Here is a 12,557-nt window from a genome sequence, read left to right on the forward strand (position 1 = left end):
GAACCCTCTTACACTGTGGGGAATGCAAAACTAGTACAGAGCTAATGAAACGTGTGGAGATGTTCTTAAAAAAAACCTTGGAAATAGAACTTGCCATATTGACCCACATCCCACTGGTCTGGGCATACACCTGAGGAAACACAGATCTGAAGAGAGACACGTGACCAATGTTTCATCGTCTATGTCTATCTGTGTATAATTAGCCCAGACATGGAAGTCAACCTAGAGCCTGCATGCATCATGAATATGGATCAGGAAGTCGTGTGTTATCATTATATCACCTATGAATTACTCAGTCCTTTGAAAAGATATTTCATTTTGAATCAGTCCCCTTAAGAATATGATGAAACTGGGCCCCTATAACAGGAGTTGAATTAAGCCAGAAGAGATAAAGAGACATTAACATTGCATACTAAAACATATATATGAATTTAGAAAGATGGTAACGATAACCCTATATGCAAAACGGAAAAAGAGACACAGAAATACAGAACAGACTTTTGAACTCTGTGGGAGAAGGTGAGGGTGGGATGTTTCAAAAGAACAGCATGCATACTATCTATGGTGAAACAGATCACCAGCCCAGGTGGAATGCATGAGACAAGTGCTCGGGCCTGGTGCACTGGGAAGACCCAGAGGAATCGGGTGGAGAGGGAGGTGGGAGGGGAGATCGGGATGGGGAATACGTGTAAATCTATGGCTGATTCATATCAATGTATGACAAAACCCACTGAAGTGTTGTGAAGTAATTAGCCTCCAAATAATTTAAAAAAATAAAATAAAATAAAAAATTAAAAAGAAAAAAAAAAAAAAAAAGAAGTAGCTTGACTTGCCTCTGTGTTTATTTCTAGCCTGATGCAGTGCTGACACATAAAAACAGCCTGTTATGTGTTGGCTGTTGAATAGGTAAACAATAGTAAGACCTAAATTTTGTTTCTTCCAGAGTGGTAAGCATAGTACTGTTGCATGGTAGTACTGTTATATAAATAAAGGCAGAGCTTGAGCAGCAACCAGTTTGCTTGGAGGTGATTAGATCATAAAATTAAAATAAAAAATGCATACTTACATATATATATATATATATATACATATATGTATATGCACTTAACTCTGGTTTCAGCAGACTATACTTCCTTATTAGCATGGGACACATAACATTGCTTCACAGGGAGAGTGTCTCAAGTCCTTGATTTGACTGGCATGTACAGCAGGTGGATCTGTTGTGGTATGACATGGTCAATGCCATCCTCAGTGCTTGGGATACTGCTGTTTTAGTATAGCCATCCTAAGTTTGTTTCCCCAGACCTCTTAGATCTCATACCTGTGTAACCAGACGACTGAGCTCAACAGCAATGTCACATCCTGAGTTCCCCAGGCCAATCACGAGGACCCTCTTCCCCTTGTACACTTCTGGGCCCTTATAGTCCCGGCTGTGGAGGAAGTGGCCTTGAAATCGGGCGAGGCCTAAATGGAACATGGGGAGTGGTTTGAGTTTACTTCCAGAAGAAATGATTTTCTCCCCCCCAACTATTTTTCAAATGTTTGATTCTCCTATTAGCAATTTTAATTTTAAAAATTTCCCTAATTGAAATGTACTTATCCTTTTGGAGATTTTTGACACTAAATCCCTAACTAATTACTTTTGAAGACATCACAAAAAACTTAAGGAATTTGAATTTATATTTGCTAATAATCATAATATTTATTGAGGGTTTACTTGTCTTAGTTAATTTAATCCTGATAACATCTCTGAATGATAGGTATTAGTATTATCTCTACTTTAAAAGAAAAGGAAATTGAGACAAATAAGTTTAGTGAGTTGTCTAGGGTTACATGGTAAGTTTCTAGTAGAATAAGGAGTTGAGCCCAGGTATTCTACATTCATAACCCCCAAATATGCTGCCTCTTAGCATTAATGATGTCAATCTTCTATTCTCCCTTAATCTCTACTCTTTTAATTACCTTGGTTTATGAACAACATGGGCTTTCCTTGTGGCTCAGCTGGTAAAGAATCCACCTGCAGTGCGGGAGACCTGGATTTGATCCCTGGGTTGGGAAAATCCCCTGGAGAAGGGAAAGGCTATCCACTCCAGTATTCTAGCCTGGAGAATTCCATGGATTGTATAATCCTTGGGGTTGCAAAGAGTCGGACACGACTGAGCAACTTTGACTTTCACTTTCATGAACATCAGCCTCTGACATATGAGCTCTAATATTTTTGAGGGGATGCATTCCTGTTGCAAAGAAAGAAGGAAGGAGGGGAGGAAGATAGGAAGGAAGGAGTGGGGAAGAGAGGAGGAGGAAAGAGGGAGGAAGGAAGAAGAAAGGAAAAAGGAAGGGAGGTTGCTTATGTATTTATTTACTATTTGCCATTTCTGCAGAGTAATGAAATATGTCACTACACACTCACACACTCACTGTGATTTTTAAAGTTAATTTGCAAAATGTGAATATTGATGAAATTTTAAGACCCAAGTTTCTTCTCAATGGATCTGTGTCTTCATCTAATCTCTGATCTGCAAGTCCTTGATTCTTTTAGGATGAGGCCAATGATGAGTATATTTGACATATCATCAGACTTAATTTTTTAAAAAATATTTGGAACCTTAAGAATGATCATTATGTGCAATCTGTGGAAAACTCTATCCTATTCCTTGATGTTTGTGTATAAGATTTTTATATACTTTCCAAACTTACCAGGAAAAGAATCCGTTGGTAGATTGGGGTACACATGGTGTCCTGAACAGATCATTACAGCATCGAAAATAGTAGATTCCTGTTTCTCATCCTTTTCTGAAACAATTTCCCATTGGCCAGTGACCAAGAAATTGGGACATTTCTTTATACTAGTAACCAGGGTCTTAAAGAAAACCAGAAAGAAATTGCTTATATTTACAGTTCTATGAAGTTTTTTAGTTAGTTTGTTTGTTCCTTGCAGTATTTCTGTGGAGAAAATAATTGTTGTGTGTTCTCATGGTCATTGAGAATAATGTGGAAAGGCATTAAAATAGGAAGTCACAGTGAATCTTCAAATTTCACAAGAATAATTACTCACTGGGGTATATTTATTTTTTGACATCTAGTTAGTAGATTTGGGATACATTGCACTGAGTATTCTTATGAAAGGTGCCATGTCATTTGCTTGCTGTCACCCTACATTGACATCCATGGCTTCTTCCTCTCTGGCTTCCTCTTCTATCTACTCCAATAATATGGGATTATCTCAGGTACAATCCTTGATCTCTGTTTTGCAATATAAGGACACTATCCTTTGGAAATATTAGTCACTTCCATTGCATGACTATTATGTTGATATCAGTTCAGTTCAGTCACTCAGTTGTGTCTGACTCTTTGCGACCCCATGGACTGCAGCACGCCAGGCTTCCCTGTCCATCACCAACTCCTGGAGCTTGGTATAAGTAAAATTATTTAAAACATAATAAGATAAATAAATAAAATATGAAGTAAAGTTTCAATTTATGATTTGCTTCTTATTTTCCCCACTATATATATGTGCTCTGCACATATCTAATGGATTGAAGTTGAGTTCTAAACAAATGTGAAGTATTACTTATAATTATGGAGACAATGCTGCTATGCCATAACTCCTAAGGCTTCTAATCTAAGGAACTAAGTGTGTGAAGAATGAGGGCAATAAAATTATTCTTTTACATTGTTACTTTCTTCTTAAAGGCAGAATCTCTAACAAGTGCCACATCTATTAGAATCACAACTCCTTGGGCATTGGACCTACAGAAGTCTAAGTGTGAACTAGAGACTTTGGGGTTGTTTCTGAAACATAAATGTGTGAGGGTGGAAAGCTCATTAGACTGGTACAGCTGCCTGCACTACTTTCTATGATGTTTTAAAAGCTCTTAGACTCTTTGGAGAACACGTTTTAAGGGGAAATAAAAACAATTCATGAGTACTTTATAATCTGAACCAACATTTGATTGGTGAGGAGTCCAAACCTTTGACTCTGTTTTCTAAGATAACGTCCTGTATCTCTGCTTCTCCTCTAATCCTTAAACATATTGATGTCAACAGCACAAGTTACAAGGTCCTTACCTCAAACTGTATATATCTTAAAAGATTCTTCTTTTGAGCAAATGTCTTTATGTATTCCTGGACCTTGCTTTGGGGCATGTAGTTGGGGTAATCGTCAGGATATGGGAAGTCTGGAAAGCACATCATCTCTTTGGAAGAGTTAGTGAACACAGACTTGTAGATGCTGGCTCTGCCTTCTTCTGAATGGTCCTAAGGAGAATAAGACGACAGAAGAATAGATGGTTGGATGGCATCACTGGCTCGATGGACATGAGTTTGAGTAAGCTCTGGGAGTTGGTGACAGGCAGAGAAGCCTGGCGTGCTGCAGTTCATGGGGTTGCAAAGCGTTGGACACGACTGAGTGACCAAACTGAAGAAGAATAATAAGGCTTAAAAAGGAAACCAAGAATGGCATTCCCCTCAGTGACTATTCAGTTAATTGAAACCTTTTCTATATGTTAAAAAAAAAAAAAGAAAAAAATTGACTGTTGTCTGTAAGACATGGAAACGAAAGCCTTCAACAACACTTGTCCCAGGGCTGGTGAATCTTCGGTCTTGGTCCTTTTGCTCTAATTAGCTCCAGTTTAGCTCTTTTTTTCCCCCAGTCACAGCACTGGGTCTGATCTCATACTCATTTTCAAGAACATAACTAAAGAGTCCAATGGAAGCTATGGCTTTTAGCCTGTTTGATTTTCTTTATGGAATTCGGTGAACTCTTGTCTTCACTAGCCATAGAACCCTCTAAAGAAGTCATTTCCTGAAGGGCTCCTTAGACTGTCACTTCCTGGGTCCCACCTCTGAATTTCTGGCTCAGTGTGTCTGGAGTGAGGCCTGAGAAAGTGCGTTTCTGACAAGATCCCTGTGCTGCTGATGCTGTTGGTCCAGGGACCACGCCTGAGGACCACTTCTGTAGTGTAAATGAATTCTGTGCTTGAGGAGTTCCTGAACTCACCAACTAGTGGCATTCACTCCTCACCAAAGAAACAAAAGAAACAAGAAGCCTTAGAACTTGTGTTAAAACTTGGCATCTTATAGTAAAACCACCATGTAATTGAAAAGTGGCTTCTTTTGAGGAACAGTGGAAGGCTAAGTTCAAAACAAACATTTCCTCTCTGTTTGAAAAACAGGATAAAAGTTCACAGAATGTGCTGCCTTGAAAGTACATCTAGAAGCTGGCAACCCATCTTTCCCCAAATCTTGAAGGAATTCTCATGAAAGGAAGGAAAAGGATGGAATGTTATATTGCTCCTGGATTCAAGACAGCTAACTCTCTCCAGTCCAACAACCCCATATGAGAGAACTGTGTCTCTGAGGGGCTACTGAGTCTTCACTGTTTCCCCTTAAGTGACAAAAAATAAACTTCCTCTACCCGTGGTTGCTGCATTTCTCATGATAACTAAGCCCAGAGATTTTAACTTTTTAAACCTCACTTGGAAATTTCTGCTAAGGTCAGAGAAAGAGTTGAGGCTTTGGCTTGGTGGGTTCTCATGTTTGGGTCTGTTACTGTTCACCCCTAGCCAGTAACTTGTGTTAATGTTTGTGAGAAGGAGTTTTCTAAGCTGCCCACTAAAGGGAGGGCTGAGCTGTGGGTTGGAGACTGGTTTAAAAAATGTATGATTTTGCTCTGAGAAATAGAGGTGATAAGACCATGAGTTATTTCCATCATTAATGAACTGCTGGACTCTTTCACCACTGGACTCCAGCCAATCATAACAAAGAAGAGAAGAGTACATGCCCTACAGCTCCTTGGAATTTTCCCTAAAAGACTGTTCTGCAAACAGAGGAAAACAAAAATATTATGTAACAACAGAGAGTAGCTCCAGGGAGTTCACATTTTCATTATTTAAATATGTGGGGTAGTTTGAGCCAGTAAGGAAGAAATTAAGCTCAGATGCTCCCCACTGACTAGGACAAGATGTCATGCTATGGGACATGTTAGCATTGTCTGTCTTGGGTTGTAATTGTATAATCTCCTATCATCCCTACTAGAACATAAGTAACTTGAGGGCAAGGTCAGAGGCGAATTCAAAACTATTGTGCATGCATTTTAGCAGTCTGCCTTGATCATCTTTCATATTCCCATTTTATCAGTCCCATTTTTGCTTGCTTAGATATACCTTCAAGGTCCAGCTCAAAAGTTGTCCCCTTCCATGCCTTTCCTTATCTTCCTTTCCACCCATTAGAAGTCATCTCTGCTTTCACCAAGTTCTAATTGTCTTTACTACCGTAATCATATTCTGTTTATTCATTTGTATTATGATTATTCTAAGACTTCTTTTCTCTCCGCTTTTAGAATACTGCATGCCTGCTGTACCTCTTGTTTGCAGCTATGCCTGCGAATATGTATTTGCTGAATGGATAAAGGAATGAATGAGTGAAACAAAATTTCAGATAGTTCTGGTTCAATACTTTTCCCTTTGCAATCCAAATGACCTATTGTATGTGGCTTGTTGAGCAACCTTTTATTACAGCCACAACAAAATCTTTTGAGGTCATGAGGTCCTATATTAGAGTCTATAAAATTTAAGACATGCTCACATTCAGCCTGGTAGTTTTTAAATCCCATTTGGTTTTTATTTTACAGAAAAAGCACACAGAGAAAAGTTCAGAATTCTCAGGTTTCTCTCTTCCAGAATACCTTCTACATGACAGAACTTGCAAGATAAAAGCTTAATGTAGCACACTTTTCAAAAATTCCTCTCTGATAATACTGCATACCAAGCAACTTTTCTTAGAAAAGAAGGAAGAAGTGGGGCGTGTGGAGAGGGCTAAAGTTTAGAATATTTGTATATGTTTATACTCCCACAGGGCTTTTGAGAATAATTCTGCTTATACACAACGACTTTATGAAAAAGGTATCTTTTCCTCTTGTGGATAACCCAGGGTCTGAATTTGAGTATATTGATCTATCATCTAATGCTTCTTAAAATAAATTTTCCGATCTGGCTGCACTGGTTAACTTAGAGATCCATGGATACACCGTGTTCATTGCCTTCTCTGCACCTTTCATGGATTGCTGGTCACTGCTACCTAGAAGCCTTTCCCACCTGATGCTGGCACACTCTTGGTGTCTGTACTGTTGGCAATGTCCCACTCTCTGGAGCTGTGTTACATGATGGTTCTTTACTTACTTGTCTGAGTATCTCCTTCAAGTCTCAGCTAAGTGTTATCCCTGTAGGAAATTTCTCTTGACCTGCTAGTATTTTAGGAGTCCAGCCTCATCTAAATCTCAAGGCACTTGTTTATTTAACTAACAGTCACCAAGGGCTATCTTGTTGTAAAGTTATATAATCTTTTGTTTGTACTCTTAGGACCATATATATTAACATTTTGGAATTTGTAGATTTTTGAAGTTTTTCCTTAGTATTCCTAGTGAGATCTGGTGCAACACCTTATCATCAAATGTAATAAAATTACTACAGCAAAACATGGAGTTGGACAAAGACTATATACATAGCCTCATATCAGTTCAATCCTGTTTCCTGACTATATGACTTCCGGACAGGTTTTGCTATTAAATGAGTTTTTCTGTTATAGGATTGTGGACCTATATTAAGGCTTGCTACACCAAATGAAGTAGAAACCATTTATGTAAAGTGGTTATGACACATATTTGTCATCCCAGGACATCCCAGTACAGCACTCTGTCAAAATAGATGCTCAAGCAGCATTTAATTACTTCTAATAAGTCAATAAACAACCATTTCATGGTTTAGATTAAGCTGGTCATATCTCCCTGATAAAATGTAAATTAAAAATTTTGAATTCATTAAAAAAAAAAACCCTTGATTATTTCCTAGTGGAAAATACAAATTGATGCTCTGTATTTCATGCAATATTTTCAGAGTTATAGGACCCCCAGAGCAACCTATTGTTGTAGGTTGGGCAATACAGAGACCAGGACAGACTGAGGTTACAAGATAAATGATGTGGCTAGAATACCTTCAAGCCAAATAAATATCATCTATATCTAATCCTAATGGCTAGGGAGTTCAGGACAGAAAATCTGGAAGTTTCCTAAAGGTGGTTTTTAAAATTTAAGAATTGGGTTTATAATGACTATTTCCTGATTGTATTTTTTTTCTAGCAATGAACCGAATGGCAGAGATAATTATTTTTCTCTCTGGACATGGCCTGACAAGAGTATTTAATACCCATGTATACACCATACACAATCAACATTTATAATAACTTATTATAGGTGCCTAATAGACATGAATTAATTAAAAAATCATATCCTGCTATAATTGGGAGGCAGGTTAGAAGGAACTTAATTTTCAACTTCTGCATTTGACTAAGGAGCATTTGAAGGGTAGAAAGAAAAAAAGTGACTTTCCTGAAATCTGTCTGCTTAAAAAATCAGAGTTGATACTGGAACTCAGGACTTCTGACCCCAGTCTAGTTTTTCTCTTTCAAATGTCCCCTATCCCCATGCCCATGTTCTCAGAATTTAATAGCAAAAGGAATAGGATCTTTCAGTTACATGGGGAGGCAGTAGTATAGTTTTTCTGTCAACTACTGACCGTTTTACCCCTTAAAAGCCTAGAGATTTGGGCTCTGCCACATAGGTGGCAACATTTAATGAGCTGGAGAAGTCCTCTTATGAGATAGTTTAAATGATAGGTCATTTAAATGATAGGACTTGAGTAGGATGGGAGAGAGATTTCATTTTCCAGAGCATCTGGAGCATTTGTGATCAAGTCTGAAAGAACTGTTCACATTTGATTTGCAGTGTAAACCCATCACCTTCTATTGTCTTACTCACTGAGAATTCCCACAGACCTCCAACTTCATTGCTCCTTTCAAAGCAGGTGGGCTCCAGCCCCTCTTCCAGACAACACCGTATGGAGGCCAAGCCACTGACGCCAGCTCCAATGATGGCCACTCTCTTCACCATTGTTGCCTGTAGGAGGATCTGGAGAGAACTTCTTCAGAAGATATCCCTAAATGCTTAAATTTTTTTCAGTAGAAATAATCAGCTGAGGTTTGTATGTCACGAGCCTCATCTTAACACTCAAGAAGACATAAATACACATTAAGAGTTTATGCTAAAAAAAAAAAAGTTTATTCTCTCTCTCTCTTTTTTAACCACTTTTGCTATACTAAGATAATAAATCTGGCTTCTTCTGGTTATTCAAGATGCCAAAAATAGCAGAGCCAGTGAACCCCAGAGCAGTAAGGACCTTATAAATCATATATCTAATGCTCTCAATTGCAAATGAAATGGCTGTCATTCCAAGAAGTCTAGAAATTACTTCTTCAGGGTCTCAGAGTTTACAAGTATAAGAACTGGAACAAGAATTCAAGCCTTCTACATAAAAACCCACCATAACAAATCACTTATACTTACTTGGAATGTTTGGCGCTAAGGGGCCTTACTCTTAATCAACTACCTTCTTTCCCCAGAGAAGTTACAGTTCTCTAAACATAGAAGAGAATGGCTTTTAACAATGTCTTTTGATATAAAAATTGGGGAAGGGGAGGAGTTATTTTTCTTAAAGTAAAAATTCCGGTTTACTTGTATTTTTCATGACATAGAGCCCTGGGAAGAGAAAACTTGGAAGAGAAGGGTTGAGTGTGGTAGGCATAGGAGAACAGGGGCGGGGAGGTGGTGGGGGGCAGAGGAAGAAAGGAAAATGGTAAGGGCAAGAATGAAGTCTGTGGTTCTAGTTCCAAAAAATAAAGCAGTAATTATGATATGGTTATCAAAGCTGTAAAATGAACCACCTGGGAGATTAGAGGAACAATGGTTTTAAAATTTCTTTTTGCTCTGGAATTATAGAATATGTAAACAAATGCTATGCACCTGGACTTAATGAAAGGTTTTGCTTGGCCACCAATGGGGGAAGAGAAGTCTCAATCTTCTAGAAATTTAGGAAGGCTTGATGAGGTGAGTTAACTCCTAGAGAAGATGAGTTTCAAAGTTTGAAACAGGCAGAATTTCAAAGTCACTGAATCTTGGCTCTGTCTCCATCTCACTTTTCCTGTTTCTATGTAGCTTCTTCCTACTCTTCCCTCCTTCCCTTCCGTCCACTTTCCTGAGTGCTTTTACCATGTCAAGCATTATAGTAGTCTGTTGGGGGCTTAAAGATGGAAAGAACAGTTTTACCATCTAGAAACATTTAATCTAATGGAGAGAGGTGATCAAAGTCACAATGGCAGTGTGATTCAGTGGAGTGCTGGCACTCAGGCAGGAACATCTAGGTCCACCTGGAAGAGAAGTGAGAGAAGCTTCAAGGGGAAGTGAGAAGAAAGCTGAATTTTGAAGGAAGAATAGAGGTTTCTTAGGTAGATTATGGGCAAGGAACATAAAATAGTCAGAAAGAAAAACATGTGCAAATGCACAAAAAAGAGAACAAGATAGAATGAGCTGCAATTAGTTCAGTGTTGCTGAACTGTAAGGTGATGGGAATAGCAGATGAATTAATCAGGCAGGGCCCAGATTATGAAGGGTATTGAAGGGTTTGGATACCATCCTCTGGGTTGTGGTGATCCATTCAGGAATTTTGCACAAGGGAGTGATAAGATCAGAAAAGATCAGATTCACATGGAAACTAGAATGGACAATAACTACAATCAAGGGTATCAAAACCCAGGAGGTTATTTCAGTAGTCTAGGCAGAGATGTGGGGGACCTAAATTAGAGCAATGTCAGCACAAAGGAGAATAGAGACTGGACAAATGAGATATTTAGGAGGTAGATGTTTGGGGACTTGCTGAGTGATTATAGAGTTGATGCCTCAGAGAAGGTCCTTCCATCTTTAAGATTTTATATTCATGGCCTATATGCATATCACTCATGATTTAGAACAGGAAGCAGAAATTATTCTATTTCACAAAAAAAGGAGTAGATAAAAGGGCAGGAGGAGCAGAAAGCAGAAGGCTGCCACAGGCCTTGTAAGATCATACCACTAGAGCAACCACCCAAAGGACAGGAAACTTCTGCTGTTACCACAGATGCCTTCAAAAAGTGAGGTATGGAGTTTGACTGATGTAAACACATCTGTTGGAACATGTTTGCCCACCAACCTGTCACAGAAATGTAGCCTTTGCTTCCCTTTGCTTTCTAAGCCCAGATGTTTATCTCAATGGGAAAACCTAAATTGTATCCAAGCTTTAACTGCAAACAAGTCTTAGAAGTGCAGTTTTGAACCTTACAAGCCTTGGGATGCAGGAGGGACCCTACAGGAGTGGGTCAATGTCACTGAACAGCGTCTAGCACAGTGGGTTATGTGGTATGACGTGGAAGCCAGGGACTTCTCTGGTGGTCCAGTGGTTAAGAATCCACCTTCCAATGCAGGGGACAAGGGTTCAATCCCTGGTTGGGGGACTAAGATCCCCCATGGTACAGGGCAATTAAGCCTGTGTGCTACAACTAGAGAAGCCCGCATGCTGCAACTACTGAGCCCAAACACCTACAATCTGTGCTCCCCAGCAGGAGAAGCCCTTGCACCACAACTAGCAAAAACTCACGTGCCCCAAAAAAGACCCAGCACAGTCAAAAATTAAAAAAAAAAAAAAAAAAAGAATTGGAAACCAGTTTTTTATTCCTAGAACCCCTAAACACATTCATACTCTTCTCTAATGGCTCTATAATAAATATTCAGCGATTTACCCCTTTGGTTGTATATTTTGTGTTAATTCTCACAAGACTTCAGATCTCTACTCTGTAAAATGAGAAAATTGAACTATTGCTATTAATAGCATCCTTCCAACATTCTCTGAATCTCTTAATTTACTGAATGCATGCTAAATCTCTTCAGTTGTGTCTAACTCTTTGTGACCCCATGGACTGTAGCCCGCCACGCTCCTCTGTCCATGGAATTCTCCAGGCAAGAATACTGGAGCTGGTTGCCATTCCCTCCTCCAGGGTATCTTCCCAACCCAGGGATGGAACCCGTCTCCAGTGGCTCCTGCATTGCAGGCAGATTCTTTACTGCTCAGCCACCAGGGAAGCCCAATCTACTGAATAAATCAAACTAAACCTTTCAAAGATAGAAAAATGTAAGCTAAAGACACAAATATATTTAAACTGCTTAAGAGATTGTTCTATATGACCCTAATGTCCAAAAGTTGATTTAATTTAGCTGCTAAGAGCCAAGTTAAATTGGGAGTTTCAACTGATGCAACTGAAAGTATAAGAGTGTCAAGAAAATGGAGCTTGAGAGAGAATCTTGAAATGAATCTCTCTGGAAAGAGCTGTAGGTATGTATGCTGTGTGTCCCCTTTCCATCAAAGGGACAGGATCAGAAGACCTGATTCTTGCCACACACATAAAGGAGGAGCTCCATTCGACCACTTAGAGAGAGGAACTTTGTCTACCTGCCTCCTACCTGGGAAATCTAGAGGATCAGATTCTGACTGGCTAGCTAGGAAGGACTTTCTATGTTTGCTTTGGCCTGCACTCCCAGAGGGTGTTGCAACAAAGCGTGTGTAATGGTTTCTTGAGGGCCAGAGGTTTCTTGTGAGCCTCCCAAGTTGAGCTAAAATGGGGTTATATTAAATCCTGTC

At 39.2% G+C, this 12,557-nt stretch overlaps 1 protein-coding gene across 1 annotated transcript in view; it reads right to left on the reverse strand.

The window, feature by feature from the left end:
• LOC122452330 (putative dimethylaniline monooxygenase [N-oxide-forming] 6) overlaps window positions 1–9,447 on the reverse strand; it is a 23,444-nt gene extending 13,997 nt beyond the window's left edge. The window contains exons 1-5 of the mRNA XM_043485843.1: window positions 9,398–9,447; window positions 8,813–8,962; window positions 4,069–4,257; window positions 2,698–2,860; window positions 1,322–1,464 (exon numbers count right to left, since the gene is read on the reverse strand). Of these exons, the coding sequence (XP_043341778.1) occupies window positions 1,322–1,464; window positions 2,698–2,860; window positions 4,069–4,257; window positions 8,813–8,944 (627 nt within the window). The 5' untranslated portion in view covers window positions 8,945–8,962; window positions 9,398–9,447. The remainder of the gene's footprint in view (window positions 1–1,321; window positions 1,465–2,697; window positions 2,861–4,068; window positions 4,258–8,812; window positions 8,963–9,397) is intronic.
• Window positions 9,448–12,557: the final 3,110 nt, after the last annotated feature.

This window comes from Cervus canadensis, chromosome 13 (genome assembly GCF_019320065.1).
Source record: "Cervus canadensis isolate Bull #8, Minnesota chromosome 13, ASM1932006v1, whole genome shotgun sequence".
Lineage (NCBI taxonomy): Eukaryota > Metazoa > Chordata > Mammalia > Artiodactyla > Cervidae > Cervus > Cervus canadensis.